The following is a 20111-nucleotide window of genomic DNA, read 5'->3' on the forward strand; positions in this document are numbered from 1 at the left end:
AACAGGCCGCAGCAGTTTATTAACGATAAAGCGCTCGAAATGTCTTTTTTCACTTTCCTCACTCATAATAATTGGAATGCCTAATCTTCATTCCTACGAATCACTGTATACATCATTTTGTAAGAACTATAGTTTTCAAATTAGGATCTTGGAGCGATTTAATGCATTATATGATGGAATTTTCCACAATCTACTCTCACAGACGAATTCAAGTATATTATCGAAATATAATTTCAGTTTGGAGGATCGAATCACGTGGACTAAATAACTCGAAATCTCGAGTGAAATTTTAAAATGCGAAGAAAAAAGAAAATCGGTGAAGTTGAGTTTTTTTCAGGTATGTGCCATTACCAATCAGCTTGCTATCGCTTGCCAAGCCAGCTGTTCCATATCAATCATTTAATTGGAGTGCTTGCTTGAGTGCTTGAGCCACTTGCCGAGTGCCCTACAGTTGATAGCAATACAGTTTGTGGCCCGATCGGGATGTACAGCCGGCAGTTGCTACAAGGAGAATGTGGTGTGAAGGGAAGGAAAGGGAAGGTAATGTGAGGGGAAGGGAAGGGAAGGCAGCATGAGAAGAGAATGTGGTGCGAGGTGAAGAGAAGGCAGAGTGAGGAGAGGGGAAGTGAAGGTAGTGTGAGGGGTGCGGAATGGAAGGCAGCATGGTGGCAGGGAAGGGAAGAATGATAAAACACGCCCAAACAGCAACATTTTTTTTTAACCGCCGGGTTCGACATAACACCAGGTGGGAGCATTGAAACCCCAGACTATCTAACTGGCAAAGGCCTGCCTGAATGCATGCTCGCATATGTAGTCACCTTTGCACACCTAAAGTCGGCTCACTCCGAATCTGATTTGTACATGCTACAGTCCTCCAACAGAGGGGGAGGGATGGGGGAGCAGGGGGAGAGAGAGTGGGGCAGGGGTGGGAGAGAGAGAGAGGGAGAGGTGGGAGAGGGAGAGGGAGGGTGGGAGAGGGAGGAGAGGAGAGGGAGAGAGAGAGATGGGTGAGGTAGGGGAGGGGAGAAGAGAGGAGAGGGAATTGCGAGGAGAGGGATTCACGCAGATGTGACGACCAGTATAATGTCCACCTGAGAGACAGCACACACATTGATGAATCACCCTGCCTGTGAAACACCGGGATGACAGTTGATAGCTGGGTCAGGATTCCAACCCAGGCTAGACAGCTTAGCTTTAGAGCGAGCGTGCATACCTCTTGGTTCTCCTGCCGTAATGTGGCAATTCATTGCTGTGTAAGTGAAAACATTTTTTTACTCATTATAATAATCTCATTTATTTTGCCTTCTTAACACCTGAGATGTCCACACGGGCAACCGCGCTGCGGTGTCACCATGGAAACCTGTAGAGATCGAAGCTTGAAGAGTGCTCCAAACAAGCACTCCAACAAAGTTGAAGAAACTTTAAAAAATGACAAGTCTGAAGACGACGATGGTTCATGAGCGGTATTTAACGATGTAGATTGTTTCAGAAGTCAAGGATGAGACAATGTGATAATGTATGACCAAGTTATAAAAATGACCAACATGATGTGGTCCGAGTGACAGGGTATTAGCTGCAAAATGTCAAAAACCTGGTTTCGTTCAACAACTTTCAAAATTTGACCTTTGCATAACCTTTCAAGGTCACAAAACAATGTTGTGGACATTACAATAAGGAAACGGGATATGTACTATAGCTTATTGGAGTTAGTTTGTCGAAGATGGTCGAAAACCCGGTTCGATTCCCACAACTTTGAAAATTTGACCATTGTGAACTTTAAAGGTCAAAGGTCGAGGATTATGACCTTTGGTGCAAAACTTCCTCTGGAACATTCCAGGAACAATATAACCTTATATAAGCTATATGGCATTTCGCACTCCTCGGATTATCCATACTTTGATGAAATCAGCGTAAAAACAAACTTGAAGGGGGCGCCACGGGCAAGGTATTCAAGATATAGCAAAATGATTTTAAGACTTTAGGTGGGGAATGACCTCAAGATGATGCATAAAAAATATTGTCATCCTTGCTCTCAAAGTTTGGGCGGTCGTATGATTTTTATGTCAAAGTTCGCAATTTTCTAAGTTCGTGACCTTGTGACCTTGACCTTGGGACGAAAATGAAAAATCGAGCTCCATGGGGCAATGCAGGTGCCATTGGGATAACCAAATACCGAAACCCCTGTCAGATTCGACAAACCCCCAAGGAGAAGATGCAAATTGAAATCGGCTACCCCCTAAAAAACACGTCTTTTGGGCGTGGCTCCGCCCAGAATGGGCGCACCACGCCCATTCTCAGGAAAACACAACTCAATCATTATATAAACCTCCCACCAAAATTTTATCAGGATCGGATCAAAACCCATGGAGCTATGCTCGGGACAGACAGACAGACAGACAGACAGACAAGCCAGTAGGCGGACATGGGTAGTTGCCTTCCCAATAGAACTTGATGCGATGTGCCCGTTAGATGGGGAATAATCGAAGTGGTGTGGGCGGAGACGAGGAGGCGGAGTCGAGAAGCAGGAGGCGGGTCGTGGCGGTGTTGACGAGGCGAGGCATGGGCGGAGACGAGCAGGAAACACAGACCGACCAGGCAAGAGGGACTGCCCCGACCTTTATAGGGCCCGCAGCTCAGGGGGAGGGGCCATGCCGAATCCAAACGTCATCACCCGAATTGGGTGCTCCGATTGGCCCCGACCCGTCACATGGCCCGCCAGCTTGGGCCGGAAACCACCTCACTTCAAAGGCCATTTCCGGTAAGGCCATCTCAAGCAGCGGCAATATTGCGCTCCGAACCCACGAGATGACATGAATCACCCACACCAAAATTGGCACGCGAATCATCCCGCAAAAACCCCCGGGCGACTGGTCAAGTGTCCCGCATGCCTGCTCGGGCGTTCAACTCGCGTCGATCAACGTGCTCGTTCCGCGCGTGCCACGTGGCCCCACGCTGTACATTCCCTGGCTCGATCGCAGCCTCGCTGGTCGCAGAGACAAGAAGATGTTCACCATCTGTGGAGAATCCACCGCTGCCAGCGAGGACCGAAGGTACATCGCCATGGATAAATCCATGCACGTTTCACGATTGGCGTACGCGTGCGTCTGCCCTCGAGCACACCCCATACAGTGCGCACGGCTCTGCCATTACACACGTGGCCAGCACTCGCGTTCACATGACTCCGCTCGCATGTGCGTGGGGTGTACACCAATAAGTGTCGGGTATTGAGGTTAATAAAAGAACAAGCCGCTTCTACCCGCACACTCGTATCCTGCCCAACATGGCATGGAGTCGGCTTTATTGGCCTCCGTACGTGTCTCGTGCAGCGTGGGCGTCGTGCTGGCCGTGTTTCCCGTGCCGTGAAAAACACCATTTGTGCAGCCTCTTAAGAGTTATTTACTTGCATGCCTTTCTAATGCAATCGGCAATTCTCCCCAGACCATCGGAAGCTCGAGTCAATAGTCCAGCACCAACTAGCACACCACATGACTCGGCGCTGCAGTTTCCCCACCATGGCGCCGCACGTGCTGGCCTCCACGAGGCCCCACCTTACAGCGAAGGCACACGTGGCTGAATTACCTCAGGAATAATCAGAAAAGAAGAAGAGTGGGGATGAAATGAAGGAAAAAAATGATTGAAGCAACCCAAGCTATTAGATAATCGCAACGCACTCCCTTGTTGTCCCGCTAAACAAAAGGAAGGGGACTATCTACACGTATAATAATGGAATAACTGTCTTGGGACACCTCCCTGTTGTATGCATGTGGCTCCGAGAACCGCAACAATATATATATATATATATATATATATATATATATATATATATATATATATATATATATATATATATATATATATATATATATATATATATATATATATATATATATATATATATATGACCCCTCCAACACTCGAGCCGAATAAGCTGCATAAAGCAACCCAAGAAGACTTACTCAAGGTAAGTGCTACGCTGTTTCAAACCCTTCCTAGAGTTCCTCAACAACTATAAAGATGTTCACACACAGTATACACACAAGAATCGGCAAGAGGAGTGTGGGAGGGGTCAATTGTTTGTATAATCCGAGCCACCTGGGTGGTCAATTCAGTGAGCGCTGAGTAGCTATTCCCTCCATTCACAGGTGAGAGATGTGGGTGGGCCTTTCTATGTACATGTATATATATATATATATATATATATATATATATATATATATATATATATATATATATATATATATATATATATATACATATATATATATATATATATATATATATACATATATACACACACACACACACAGGGTGTCCCAAAAAATTCTCACTCTTTAAATGATAATAAATGCGTTGTTTATTGACTTAGAAACAAGATTAATGGTTAAATGTATAAATGGATAAATGCATGTTTACAAATGTTCAAACTGACGACCATCACGTTCCAAACACAGCCGATAACGCGGACTAATGGATTAAACAGCGTTATGAATAATTTGATTTGGAACTGCAAGACATTGTCTTTCAATTTCCTCTTTCAGCTCATCGACTGTTGCTGCTTTTGGGCCTTAAACCTTATCTTTGAGATATCCCCATAAAAAGAAGTCCATTGGAGTGAGGTCTGGGGAACGCACAGGGAATTCAACACTACCTCTTCGAGATAGGCCCTTACATCACGGTGGTAGTGGGGAGGTGCTCCATATTTCTGAAAGTAAATATCTTCGTCACCAAATATCTCTTCGACACGTGGACCGACGGATTCCTGCAGCAAGTTTAAGTAAACATCCCCAGTGACAGTTTGGTCAAAAAAGAATGGCCCGAGGATGACCAATGCTGATATCCCATACCACACAGTAATCCCTGGTAAGTTTAAATGGTGTTCCATAATAACATGCGGATTTTCAGGAGCCCAGGAGGTGCAATTGTGTCGGTTAATTGAGCCATTTAACTTGAAGCTGGCCTCATCGCTCCAAACCATTTTTGATGGAAATGCTGCATCTTCTTCGCATTTGCCCAGGTACCACTCACAAAATTCAGCTTTCCAGTCAGGATCGTCTTCATTTAGAGCGTGGATTAATTTTGGAATGTAACTTTTCCAATTAATTCGCTTCAAAATGTGATGGGCGCTTGATTTTGGAATTCCTGTCTTACGAGCCATTTGTCGTACAGATTTCCGTGGGGATCGGTGGAGGGTTTCCAGCAATTGATTTTCCTTTGCGGGGGTGGTTGATGACCGTGGTCTTCCTGAACGCTCCTTATGGACGTCATGCACAGTTCCATCTGTTTCAAACTTATCTCGGATGTGAGCAATGGTGCGTCGCGTTGGTGGATCTTTGTGAAAATGTCTTCTAAATTGTCTTTGCACTTCCATGATGTTTTCGTGCTTCCAGTAGCACTTTATGATAAATTTTCTTTCTTTAAAACCTCGTCGTACTTCTGCCATTATTAGGGTCAATTTGATCTGAAAAGAAATGAAAAATTCAATGAGTTATGAGGAGCCAAAATATGAGTACATTTTTTGGGGCACCCTGTATATCAAAACATGAGTGTGATGAGCACTCCATTGATTCCCATTGGACAACAGTCCAAACCAAAGCGACGCTTCCAACACAGAGGCTTCGGCCCGGTAACTCTGTCAAACAGACAAAGATTATATGGTCATCATCAGTGAAACATTAAACAGAACCACCGATCCGGATTTCGGGATTATTTGCCCTCACCAGGATGGTCAGGCCAGATCAGATCTGTGACCTGCTGCAGGTATCATGTAAACCTGTACTAACCTGTTCCATGGTCGGGTTGTTGGTGACTAAACAGTCTCCCCCACCAGGTTTTCTGGTGAGAAGGGTGTATGATATGGACACCGAGCAGGATGAAGAACAAAACCTGTCAAAGGGCCGAGGAGCTCTTTGTGAGCCAACGGCCATCCGTATCTACTGCCAAACTGTGTCTGCTGACATCCTCCTGCAGATGGGTGACTTTTTATAAGGAGGTTGGTGGCCGGATTTGCACTCCAGCCACCGTAAAACACTTCATTCCGCAAAACATTCCAAAAGCATTTAAAAAAAACTGAAAACCCACTCTGTGGGAGTACATCCTGTGCAGCTTCCCTTCACAGGGCAGCTCACCGGATGGCGGGATTGGGGCAAAGCCTTTGGGACCCCCACTCTTTGATGATAGGAGGGAAACCACGGGGTAACATTCCTGGGTCAGATTGTGGGAGAGTTTGTCGGGGTGGTGCTGACGGGTCGTCCAGCAGATGGCGGTCTCCTTGGGTTAACCTGAGGCGGTCCCTTTGGGTGGGTGCCTGGAATGTTCTATCCCGAAGAGAGAATGATCACCTGTCTCTGTTATCATCTGAGCTCAGGCGTTTTGGACATTGGTATTGCAGCACTCTCTGAGGTTCGGAGACTGCATATTGGCGAGATCATGGCGGGTGGTTACACCTACAATTGCTTTGGTCGCTGCGATGGTTATCATGCCCAAGGAGTTGCTGTAGCTGTGTCCAATAAGCTGACTCCAATGATAATTGAGGTAATGTTACGAATCTGGATCCCATCGCACACAACAGCCAGAGTCCTTATAGATCAGTTATATCGGTAAGTATGTGTTTCTAGTTAGGGTCCCGTCCCTTGTGTAATGGGTAATTAAGTACACGTGCGCTGCGAAGTTGTTTTATAGTCAGGTTTATAAATCCTTCGATCCGACAAACCAACCACCCTGCCACTGAACTCACGCTTTACAGCGCGTTCCCGTTCACAACTCCTCCACTGAACGAGCGCTTTACAGCGCGATCCCATTCACATCTCCTCCACTGAACTAGCGCTTTACAGCGCATTCCCATTCACAACTCCTCCACTGAACTCGCGCTTTACAGCGCGATCCCATTCACATCTCCTCCACTGAACTAGCGCTTTACAGCGCGATCCCATTCACAACTCCTACACTGAACTCACGCTTTACAGCGCGATCCCATTCACAACTCCTCCACTGAACTCGCGCTTTACAGCGCATTCCCATTCACAACTCCTCCACTGAACTCGCGCTTTACAGCGCGATCCCATTCACATCTCCTCCACTGAACTAGCGCTTTACAGCGCGATCCCATTCACAACTCCTCCACTGAACTCACGCTTTACAGCGCGATCCCATTCACAACTCCTCCACTGAAATAGCACTTTACAGCGCGATCCCATTCACAACTCCTCCACTGAAATAGCACTTTACAGCGCGATCCCATTCACATCTCCTCCACTGAACTAGCGCTTTACAGCGCGATCCCATTCACAACTCCTCCACTGAACTCACGCTTTACAGCGCGATCCCATTCACAACTCCTCCACTGAACTAGCGCTTTACAGCGCGATCCCATTCACAACTCCTCCACTGAACTCACGCTTTACAGCGCGATCCCATTCACAACTCCTCCACTGAACTCGCGCTTTACAGCGCATTCCCATTCACAACTCCTCCACTGAACTCGCGCTTTACAGCGCATTCCCATTCACAACTCCTCCACTGAACTCGCGCTTTACAGCGCATTCCCATTCACAACTCCTCCACTGAACTAGCGCTTTACAGCGCATTACCGTTCACAACTCCTCCACTGAACTAGCGCTTTACAGCGCGATCCCATTCACAACTCCTCCACTGAACTAGCGCTTTACAGCGCGATCCCATTCACAACTCCTCCACTGAACTAGCGCGATCCCATTCACAACTCCTCCACTGAACTAGCGCTTTACAGCGCGATCCCATTCACAACTCCTCCACTGAACTAGCGCATTCCCATTCACAACTCCTCCACTGAACTAGCGCTTTACAGCGCATTACCGTTCACAACTCCTCCACTGAACTAGCGCTTTACAGCGCGATCCCATTCACAACTCCTCCACTGAACTAGCGCGATCCCATTCACAACTCCTCCACTGAACTCACGCTTTACAGCGCGATCCCATTCACAACTCCTCCACTGAACTAGCGCTTTACAGCGCGATCCCATTCACAACTCCTCCACTGAACTCGCGCTTTACAGCGCATTCCCATTCACAACTCCTCCACTGAACTAGCGCTTTACAGCGCGATCCCATTCACAACTCCTCCACTGAACTCACGCTTTACAGCGCGATCCCATTCACAACTCCTCCACTGAACTCACGCTTTACAGCGCGATCCCATTCACAACTCCTCCACTGAACTCGCGCTTTACAGCGCGATCCCATTCACAACTCCTCCACTGAACTCACGCTTTACAGCGCGATCCCATTCACAACTCCTCCACTGAACTCGCGCTTTACAGCGCATTCCCATTCACAACTCCTCCACTGAACTCGCGCTTTACAGCGCATTCCCATTCACAACTCCTCCACTGAACTCGCGCTTTACAGCGCATTCCCATTCACAACTCCTCCACTGAACTAGCGCTTTACAGCGCGATCCCATTCACAACTCCTCCACTGAACTAGCGCTTTACAGCGCGATCCCATTCACAACTCCTCCACTGAACTCGCGCTTTACAGCGCATTCCCATTCACAACTCCTCCACTAAACTAGCGCTTTACAGTGCATTACCGTTCACAACTCCTCCACTGAACTAGCGCTTTACAGCGCGATCCCATTCACAACTCCTCCACTGAACTAGCGCGATCCCATTCACAACTCCTCCACTGAACTAGCGCTTTACAGCGCGATCCCATTCACAACTCCTCCACTGAACTAGCGCTTTACAGCGCGATCCCATTCACAACTCCTCCACTGAACTAGCGCATTCCCATTCACAACTCCTCCACTGAACTAGCGCTTTACAGCGCATTACCGTTCACAACTCCTCCACTGAACTAGCGCTTTACAGCGCGATCCCATTCACAACTCCTCCACTGAACTAGCGCGATCCCATTCACAACTCCTCCACTGAACTCACGCTTTACAGCGCGATCCCATTCACAACTCCTCCACTGAACTCACGCTTTACAGCGCGATCCCATTCACAACTCCTCCACTGAACTCGCGCTTTACAGCGCATTCCCATTCACAACTCCTCCACTGAACTAGCGCTTTACAGCGCGATCCCATTCACAACTCCTCCACTGAACTCACGCTTTACAGCGCGATCCCATTCACAACTCCTCCACTGAACTCACGCTTTACAGCGCGATCCCATTCACAACTCCTCCACTGAACTAGCGCGATCCCATTCACAACTCCTCCACTGAACTCACGCTTTACAGCGCGATCCCATTCACAACTCCTCCACTGAACTCACGCTTTACAGCGCGATCCCATTCACAACTCCTCCACTGAACTCGCGCTTTACAGCGCATTCCCATTCACAACTCCTCCACTGAACTAGCGCTTTACAGCGCGATCCCATTCACAACTCCTCCACTGAACTCACGCTTTACAGCGCGATCCCATTCACAACTCCTCCACTGAACTCACGCTTTACAGCGCGTTCCCATTCACAACTCCTCCACTGAACTAGCGCTTTACAGCGCGTTCCCATTCACAACTCCTCCACTGAACTAGCGCTTTACAGCGCGTTCCCATTCACAACTCCTCCACTGAACTAGCGCTTTACAGCACGATCCCATTCACAACTCCTCCACTGAACTAGCGCTTTACAGCGCATTCCCATTCACAACTCCTCCACTGAACTCGCGCTTTACAGCGCATTCCCATTCACAAGTCCTCCACTGAACTCGCGCTTTACAGCGCATTCCCATTCACAACTCCTCCACTGAACTCGCGCTTTACTGCGCGATCCCATTCACAACTCCTCCACTGAACTCGCGCTTTACTGCGCGATCCCATTCACAACTCCTCCACTGAACTCACGCTTTACAGCGCATTCCCATTCACAAGTCCTCCACTGAACTCGCGCTTTACCAGGCTCTCCTTGCTGTCCAATCATGAGCGAACAGCACGTCAACACACCTGATCCCTGTCCAACCAAGCACGCACAGAGCGTCCAACACCGAGGCTTCGCCCCGCTCAGAGAGAGGATAAAAAGACCAGGCTCCCTTTGGAGGGTTCGTGTTCATGTTCGTGTTGGCATCGGAGCCTGGTTGTGTGTCGGAGCCTGAAGAGAATCACTTGCTTCGCCTGCCTCGCCGCCTCCTCGCTTGTTTTGCCGTCCGGATCGTGCTGGCGTCTGCTGCTCCACTCCTGGTGCCTTCGTCCTTGACGCCACGTGAAAGCTGCGGGTTTGAGTCCCGCCACTGAGCCAGATCATCAAAGACCGCACGAGGTGGACAGGTCCAAGCACAGGCTCTGGTCTCCAGCTCACCTTTCCTCGAGCTGGAAGCCTTCAATAAAGACCTGACGGGGTCCATTTCTTTGGGTGTGTGTCTGTGTGTAGGCCCGTCTAAGTAGAACTGTTAAGTGCTTTTGCTCACTGTATATTGCCTGCCTGATATTCGGATAACTCTGCCCTTACGTGCTTCCCGCCCCGCTATTATTGTAATAAATTTCCCTATTGTTGAATGTCCCAGCTCGTTCCCTGTCATTTCTTTCATTGGCGTGGCACGGTGTGTGTTGAGAAATAGCGATGCAGTAAATTGTTCATTTGGACCAACAGGCCTCGGTAACCATCCGCTTAGGTTACACACGGTTCGGGCACGGTCACGGCTCGACCCGCTCGAGGTCTGTCGAGGGTGTGAATTCCCCGGTTGCTTTGCCGCGTGGGTAATTAGGTATATTGAAGTTTGGCAATAAACCCTACCCCAAGCAGTCGAATTATTGGCGATTCATGGTTCTGGAAGGGACCCGTGCCTTCCGGACTTATCCGCGGGTCACGACCCAAATTCTGGGTGTTCGGTGGAGACGACTCTACTGCTCCACCTAGTGGTCGTGCTCGCCACAGATACCCGGCACCAAGAAACAGTAACACCGGTCAATGAGCGTATTGTGAGACGAAGGATTCGTCACTGCTTGGGTGTCATTTCCCTGGTCTCTGTATCTGCTCCGACTGAGGAGAGTGATCTTACCGTGAAGGACACATTTTATGCCGCGCTCGAGTCTGTGGTTGATCTTCGAGTCAGCCAAATCAGCTGCATAAAGCAATAAGCTGCATTAAGCACCAGGCGAGATACACTTCCAGTCTTGTGGGATTTCAATGCATTGACTAGAACCATATGGATGGTTATGAGACATGTGTTTGTCCCCATGGGTCTGGAACTGTGAACCAGAATAGCACGAAGTTCCTTGACTTTGCAAGAAGTCATGGACTGAGGGTGGCCGGTTCATCGTTTCAGCGCCCAAAAGCTCATCGCTGGACTTGGTATTCCAACGCTGGCGGTGTGGCAAAGGAGATTGACCATGTGCTTGTTGATTGTCGCTGGAGGAAGATCCAGAACTGCAGGGTCTACCGGAGTGCCCAGAGTTCCTCAACACTGACCACCGGCTTGTTGTAGCAACTTTTACGTTGCACCTTAAATCCAGTAGAATGGTACCATCTCAGCCTCGGCTGGATGTTGGCAGGCTCAAAGATGAGAGGGTAGCTGAGGAGTTTGCGAACAGGTTGAGTGGAGATTTCTGGGGGTCTGGGTGCTTTGGGGGATCCTGAAGAGTTGTGGAGCGCCTTCAAGACTGCCATCCTTGATGTTGCCAGTAGATGTCTTGGAGCTCACCAGAGGGCGAAGAAGAATTTTGTCTCTCAAGGGACACTGGATACCATTGACCAGAGTCGCAGGGCCAGGCTTCATGGCAGAGCTGAGTTGTTCAGGGAGCTGAGGCGCAAAACTGTGCGTGCATTAAGGGTGGACAATGAGGTCTATGTGCGAGGAATCTGTGAGGGGGTAGAGAATCACCTGTGGTCAAGTGATACTCATCCTGCTTACAGGGGAATTCGTGCATTGCATTTGTCCAAGCCCGCCCCTCCGTGTACTACAGTTAGAGCAGATGGTGGTAGGCTCTCGACAGAGGAGTCCGAAGTGAAGGCTTGCTGGGCCGGTTACTTTGAGCGGTTGTACCAGGCTGATCCACCAGCTGTCGAGTTGGTCTTCAGGGGTGTGTGGAGGAAATAATTATATTTATGTATTCTAAATTGTAATTGTGCTGGTGTTTTATAAAAAGTAAGTTTTATGCTACAAGTCGAATTGGCTGTCAGTGCCCCTTTCCCTTTTGGCCAAGAGTCTTTTGCCATAAATGTTGATAAAAAATGTGTTGTTGTGGAGTGGTGTGACCTGCGCTGATAACAGCCAACTCTTACCATGAATTATGTCATTTGCTTTTTCACCTATAAGACACGTATTGCATTTTGGAGTTCTTTGTTTCAGGCTTAACAGCCCCCACCACTCTCCCAAGAAAAGCATATAAATACCAGAAATTGTAATCTTGTTTCAGTGCAAGCGCGTGTGATGTATAGCATCTCAGTGGCTTGTACTCCTTGGGACTGGCCAAGTACCAAGTAATAATAAAACTCTCTGATGTAATGTACTTCCACGTTGTGGAAGTGAATTAAATCGGGTTGGTTTAACGGTTAACTAAAAAGTAAGAATAAATAAAATAGAACCAAATAATATTGCAACAAATGGGGGTTCTCAAGTTCGTTGTGTGAAGTGTACGTGGGTGAGATATAAACTGGTGGATAACATTAGAAATAAATTGTTCTCAAAGAAAAGAACTGTTTGTGGACATTGATTTATCAGTGTCTGTGATTTTATAACAGGACTTTAAAACCGAATCAGCGAGACGTTAAACCCTGCTAGTTACATAAGATTCCACAACAACGTTAGAATGCTACAACGATCACTACGAGGTTCAAGGAGAAAAATCCACATCAGGTGTTACAATAATACTGTTGATGACCCTCCAATCAACTGTGGTCCATCTTTGTTTGTGGAAACACGGGCTGCAGTGAACCAGTTGAAATGGGGTAAAGCTCCAGGAATCTGTGGCATCCATGCTGAACTTCTCAAGGCTGGTGGAAATGCTGCACTCGTGTCGTTGCATGCAGTTCTGTGCTCTGCCTGGAACACAGGCATCATCCCAACTAACTGGAGGAGGGGCCTTGTTGTCTCTCTCTGGAAAGGGAAGGATGATCGCCAAGACTGCAACAACTACCGAGGGGTGACGCTGCTCTCAGTGCCGGGCAAGGTCTTTGCTCGGATAATTCTTGATAGGGTTCGCCATCATCTGCTTGAGCACCAGCGTCCAGAGCAGTCAGGCTTTACACCAAAGAGGTCAACGATTGACCGTATCTTTGCTCTCCGGGTCCTCACTGAATGCAGACGAGAGTTTCAGCAGGTGCTGCCTGCAGCCTATGTTTATCTCCACAAAGCGTTTGATTCAGCGAATGGGGATGCCCTCTGGAGGATTCTTGGTCTTCGTGGGGTGTCATCAAAACTGATCGATCTGATGTCTGAACTCTACTCTGGTACTGAGAGTGCTGTGAAATGTGGTGGTACCATTTCTGACTTATTTCCAATTGTTGCTGGAGTTCGTCAGGGGTGTGTACTGGCTCCCACATTTTTCAGCACTTGTATGGACTGGATTCTGGGGAGGATGTCGGAGAGATCAAGCTGTGGTGCATCGTTTGGGAATGTTTCTGACCTTGACATTCCAGGGAATGTCTCTGGAATGTCTCTGACGAGCACTCCACTGATCCCCATTGGACAACAGTCCACACCAAATTGTCGCCTCCAACACAGAGGCTTCAGTGGACTGTTGTCTGTTGGTGTGGACTGTTTTCCAATTAAATGGGTATCAGCAAGAGTACTTGTCACACTCCTCATTTTTCGATTTTCCTGCTGGTCATATCACATGCCTTCTGGTTGAATGGTTTGCATTGGCAGGAACAATTGTCTGAGTGGCAGACGGATGGTTGTTCTGTGCAGTTTATGCGATTTTACGGTGTGAGACATAATCCACGGCGATGTGTGTGTGTGTGTGTGTGTGTGTGTGTGTGTGTGTGTGTGTGTGTGTGTGTGTGTGTGTGTGTGTGTGTGTGTGTGTGTGTGTGTGTTGGCACAGTGCCAAGGTGATCAAATGTTAAGAGTTTAAACCCAAACTATGAACATGCACAGAAGGAAGAATCGGTGGAAAATATTAATATGTGACTGATAAAAGGAGGTGGGGCTTGGGGGAAATGGAGGGTGAGGTGAGAAAGCCTTCACCTTTTTCACGTAAGTGAATGGGGAAAGAGGGCGGGGCTGATGATTTGTCAACTTTTGATTTTTTTTTCCCTCTCATATTAAATGGATAGATTGGTGGAAAGAGGTGGATATATTTTGAAGACTATATTAATGATTAAGAGATTTTTCATATTTTTTCCCACCAACATACAATTTAAATTGATCTGCATTGGATCTCTCATTGTCCGACTACTCATATTTGTGTTGACAGGGTGGTGCAGCGGTACCACACTTACGATTGAGCTGTCTCAACTGGATTTGATTCCCAACCCAAAATAAACTTTGTAATGAAACACCCTACCTGTCAAGTACCATCCGATTGGAACTTGGCAGGTAGGGTGTTGCATCACAAAGCGTTCCATCCCTCGGATGGACGTTAAATTTGTGTGTCCTATGTGATAGTACCACTTGGTACATGTTAGAGATCCAAAGGTGTCTTTCACAAAGGGTAGGCAAGCTATGTCCAGCATCCTGAACAAATGACTACTTCCTGCCGAAACTGCAGGTAGGAAGTAGTCAGATCTTATGGGATATTCCTCGAGAGCAAATTACACCACTCGCTATCTCAGTGTGTGGATGCAGCATGGAACATTTGCTGTCTCGGTGTGAGCGAGACCCTCTGCAAGGTGAAAATGGAGACATATCAGGTGTGAGTGAGAATGCAGTGGTCACAAAACAGCAGATTCCACACTTTAAATACATTCATGTGCTCAGGTATTCAAATATCACAAGTGAATGATCACCTTTGTCTCCACAAAGGGCAACCAGAACATAAATATTCATGGTGAGGTGGAACGAATACATGTTTACATTGAAATTCCTGTGGCAGCATGGAACGGAAGGGGTGGGGTCGTTTGAAGAGGAGGAAAGTGACCTTTCCACATCATACATTTCCCTAGTGTTCACTTTGCAACGTTATAATCCTTGAGGAAGCAGCAGGAACACCCAAATCAAACGACAAACTCCCCCTCAATCGTACCGGAATCCGACGGGAAACAAGTAGTTGGCACTGTCTGAAAGCTCGGAGAGATAGCCAAGTCGTTCGACAGTGAGACTACCTGCAAGGTGAAAATGGAGAATGTCAGGTGTGACAGGTAGGATGCCAAACTGTTACAAATAAAACAATATTCAAACTTGGTTTCTCATTTAACCACAGTGTGCATTTCCATAGCCCTTGAATCACAATGTAATTTCCGTAGCCATTAAACCATTAAAAAAAAAAATTGGAAAACATGGTTGAGGCTCATGGAGAAGCTCGAGCAGAATTTAAGAGAACAAAATGGAAAGATGGAAACACCAACGACAGATTAGGAGTGAGAGTGAGTTCAAGGAAAGGGTGAGAAGGACATATTGGTGGGGGGGGAGGTGAACAAGGTCAGGTCAGGTGTGGGAGCATGCGCCAGAGCAACGCATCGCTGTGTCCACTTTCCGCGGATACTCCTGGAGTCTTCATCTGGCCCATCCCCATCTCCTTGATATGCTGATCAACCTGCTGCAACTACGAGGCACGAAGTTGGCCCATTGGCCTCCTCCACTCACGAGGCTCCCTCAACGAAAGAATTTGGTGAGCAGGATCAGTGTCAGGAAAACGAGTCACATGTCAAAACAGCCACAGCTGATGCTCAAGGACTATGCAGGTAACAAATCTCATTTGAGTCTCTCTCTCAGCAACCGCTCGTTGGACACAAAGTCCAACCAGCGATAGCCAAGGATTCTCTGAAGAGACCTGGTACCAAAGTAATTGAGTCTCCATCTCCGATCCCTGCTCAGAGTCAAAGTTTCACATTCATAGAGCAAGACTGGAAGCACCAAGGACCTGAAGACTTGGACTTTCGTCCTCCCGCACAGGTACCGGCAGCGCCACACCCCATGATCCAGTGAATTCATGATTCCCCAGGCCCGACCCAGACGTATACTGACCTCTGGCTCACAGCCAGCAGAGACATGAATATCACCGCCAAGGGAAGTGAATCTCTCGGTGACCTCAACATCCTCACCACAAACAGGTTCAGACAAAATAGCAGTATCCAATATGTCATTGAAAGCCTGGATCTTGGTTTTGACACAAGAAACCCATAATCCCAGTGGCTCAGACTCCTCATTCAGCACCTCGAGGACCCCCAAAAGGAGATCCAGTCTCCGTAAAGATGACTGCATCATCTGCGAAATCAAGGTCAGAGATCTTGACATTCCCAAATGATGCACCGCAGCTTGATCTCTCCAACATTCTCCCCAGAATCCAATTGAAAGAAGCGCTGAAAAGTGTGGGGGCCAGTACACACCCCTGACAAACCAGTAACAACTGGAAACAAGTCAGAGATGGTACCACCACATCTCACAGCACTCTCAGTACCAGAGTAGAGTTCAGACATCAGATTGATCAGTTTTGGCATCACCCCACGAAGACAGAGAATCCTTCATAGGGCATCCCGATTCACTGAATCAAACGCTTTACAGAGATCAACATGAGCTGCAAGCAGCCCCTGCTGAAATTCTCATCTGCATTCAGTGAGGACCCGAAGAGCAAGGATACGGTCAATCGTTGACCTCTTTGGTGTAAAGCCTGACTGCTCTGGACGCTGATGCTCAAGGAGATGGTGGCGAACCCTATCAAGAATTATCCAAGCGAAGACCTTGCCCGGCACTGAGAGCAGCGTCATGACTCGGTAGTTGTTGCAGTCTTGGCGATCACCCTTCCCTCTCCAGAGAGGGACAACAAGGCCCGTCTTCCAGTCAGTTGGGATGATGCCCGTGTTCCAGGCAGAGCACATAACTGCATGCACCGACATGAGTACAACATTTTCACCAGCCTTGAGAAGTTCAGCATGGATGCCACAGAATTCCCCTGTCAGCAGGATGAGAATCACCTGACCACAGGTGATGCTCTACACCCTCACAGATGCCTCGCACATTGGCTTCTTTGTTCACCCTCAGTGCATGTACAGTTTTACACCTCAACTCCCTGAACAGTTCAGCTCTGCCATGAAGCCTGGCTCTGCGACTCTGGTCAATGGTATCCAGTGTCCCTTGAGAGACAAAATTCTTCTTCACCCTCCGGTGAGTTCCAAGACATCCACCGGCAACATCAAGGATGGTAGTCTTGAAGGCACTCCACAACTCTTCAGGATTCACCAAAGCACCCAGACCCCCCAAATCTCCACTCAGCCTGTTCGCAATCTCATCAGCTTCCTCTCATCCTTGAGCTTGCCAACATCCAGCCTCGGCTGGGATGGTTCCATTCTTCTCGATTTAAGCTGAAACTTCAGAGTTGATACCATAAGCCTGTGGTCGGTATTGAGGAACTCAGCACTCCGAGGGAGACTCTGCACTTCTCGATCATCCTCCAAAGACCATCAACGAGAACATGATTAATCTCCTTTGCCACACCACTAGTGTTGGAATACCAAGACCAGCGATGAGACTGTGGGTGCTGAAACCATGAAACGGCCACCAGAATTTCATGACTTCTTGCAAAGTTAAGGAACTTTGTGCTATTTTGGTTCACAGTTCAAGACCCATGGGGACCAACACACGTCTCATAACCATCCCTATCAGTTCCAATCGATGCAATGAAATCCCCCAATACTAGAAGAGCATCTTGCCTGGGGCACTGATCAACCACAGACTCGAGCGTGGCGTAGAATGCGTCCTTCACAGTGAGATCACTCGCCTCAGTCGGAGCATACACAGAGATAAGGGAAATGACACCAAAGGAGTGATGAATCCTTCGTCTCATAATACGCTTGTTGACCGGTTTTTCTTCAATTATCATTGGAGTCAGTTTATTGGGCACAGCTTCAGCAACTCCTTGGACATGGTAACCATCAGAGCGACCAGACCAATAGTAGGTGTAACCACCCACCATGATGCCGCAATCCGGTCTGCGAACCTTACAGAGTATCACAATACTGATGTTCAAACGCTTGAGCTCAGATGATAACAGAGACAGGTGATCATCCTTTCTTTGGGTTAGAACATTTCAGGCACCCACCCGAAGGGACCGCCTCAGGTGAACCCAAGGAGACCGCCGTCTGGTGGCCGACAACTCAGCACAACTCTGCCACATACCACTGCAAACTGACCCATGAGGGTTACCCTGTGGTTTTCCTCCTATCTTCAAAGAGTGGGGGACCTGAAGGCTTTTCCCCAATCCCGTCATCCGACGAGCTACTCTGCGAAGGACAGCTGCGCAGAAAGTACTCCCACAGAGGGAGTTTTCAGATTTTTTTGCGTTTTTGTGTTTTGCGGAATGAAGGGTTTTACGGTGGCCGGAGTGCAAATCCTGCCACCAACCTCCTAATAAGAAGTAACCCAACTGCAGGAGGACGTCCGCAAACACAGTTGGGCACTAGATATGGATGACCGTTGGCTCACAAGGAGCTTCTCTGCCCTTTGACAGGTTTTGTTTTTAATTCTGCTGGGTGTCCATATCCATACACCCTCCTCACTTGGTAACCAGGTGGGGGAGACGGTTAAGTCGTCGACAACCGGACCATGAAACAAGTTAGTACAAGTTTACATGGTACCTGGAGCAAGTCACAGATCTGATGCGGCCTGGCCTGACAATAAACAAGCCACACAGAAACTGAATGAAACACAGCAAGAAGAGGAAGGGGAAAGCGGGTATGAAACAGAAAAGAAACAAAGGAAGCGACAACTCACAAATGAAAAGAGGTGAGGGAGAGGAGGAAAAAAAAATCACAATATCCTGAAAACTAGAACAGCACTCTTTGTCATCGCAACGTCTACAGATATTCGTCTGCCCACATTATTACATCATTTTATATACTTGTACCAAGTTTGATTTAAATTCCTTCAGCTATTATGAAATATCACATTTTTACCTGACATGACCTTTGACCTTTTGACCATATAATCTAATCAGTTTATGTATACATCATTATACATACTTGTACCACATTTCACTTGGATCCCTTCAGCCATTCTTAAGTTATCGCAGTAACTCTGACCTTTGACCTCTTGATGCTGCCATCTAATCAGTTCATCTTTGCCTCATACTGTATACTTATACCAAGTTTGGTAAAAATCCCATCACAGGTTCACAAATTATCGTGGTAACATAATTGTTCCCCAACTTGACCTCTGACCTTTGGACCCCAAAATCGAATTAGTTCATCTTTCCATCATTATACATCCTTGTAGCAGGTTTGACTTTGATCCCTTCAACCGTTCTTAAGTTATCGTGGTAACGATCCGTATATCACGGACACACGGAACGACGGAAGGACAACCTGAAAACATAATGCCTCCAGCGAGTTGTCAGCAGAGGCATAAAAAAGATAAAAAAAAAAAAAATCAATAGTTCTGGCTGCCAGACCACGTGTCCCATCAGCTTGAAATTTAAGGCATATATTCCCCATGACTACCGGACAATAACTTTGAAGTTTCACATCCATTGATGAAGCGGTTCAAGAGAAAGATTTCCTTAAAACATTTTCGTTCAATCCAACATGGATGCCAGACCATGTGACATATTAATTATTTGTGAACACCCTGGTATCCCCAAGACTTTGGGAACATGCGTGTGAAGATTCCCCTCGATCTGTCAAATGGTTCTGGAGAAGATTTTGAAAGGTTATTCTTCGAAAAATCATCCAGCTGTCAGACCATATTCCCCAAGGCCAGTAGATCATGTGTGTGGAGTTTCGGATCGATCCAGTGAGCTGTTCTGGAGAAAAAGTGATTGAAGGTTTTTATTTTCAATCAAATATGGCTGCCGAAGGTGATCTATGACATCATAATATTACATTGTGCCTCTAATTGGGTAGGGGGTGAACAAGTTTGTGAAGTTTCGTGTGAATCGGATAAGGTGCGTTTTCCTATCCAAAATGGCTGCCAAACCGCAAGACTTATGATGTCATCAATTTCACACTATATGCAGCAATGGTGTGACATGATATTTGTGACGTTTCACGTTGATAAATGAAGCGGTTCAAGAGAAATAACTTTTAAAATATTTTC

General features: G+C 47.3%; 1 protein-coding gene across 7 annotated transcripts in view; it reads right to left on the reverse strand.

The window, feature by feature from the left end:
* The window catches only part of LOC147010304 (histone-lysine N-methyltransferase 2A-like), a 155134-nt gene that overhangs the window by 41204 nt on the left and 93819 nt on the right, over positions 1–20111 (reverse strand). For all 7 annotated transcript variants that reach the window (XR_015052271.1, XM_085859137.1, XM_085859136.1 and 4 more), the window contains one exon: positions 15109–15187. Coding sequence is in view for 6 of the 7 variants with exons in the window: in XM_085859137.1 (XP_085715263.1) it covers positions 15109–15187 (79 nt within the window). In the remaining variant the exon portion in view is untranslated. The remainder of the gene's footprint in view (positions 1–15108; positions 15188–20111) is intronic.

This window comes from Eptatretus burgeri, chromosome 16 (genome assembly GCF_056783735.1).
Source record: "Eptatretus burgeri isolate ZD-2024b chromosome 16, Ebu_testis_v1, whole genome shotgun sequence".
NCBI classification, from domain to species: domain Eukaryota; kingdom Metazoa; phylum Chordata; class Myxini; order Myxiniformes; family Myxinidae; genus Eptatretus; species Eptatretus burgeri.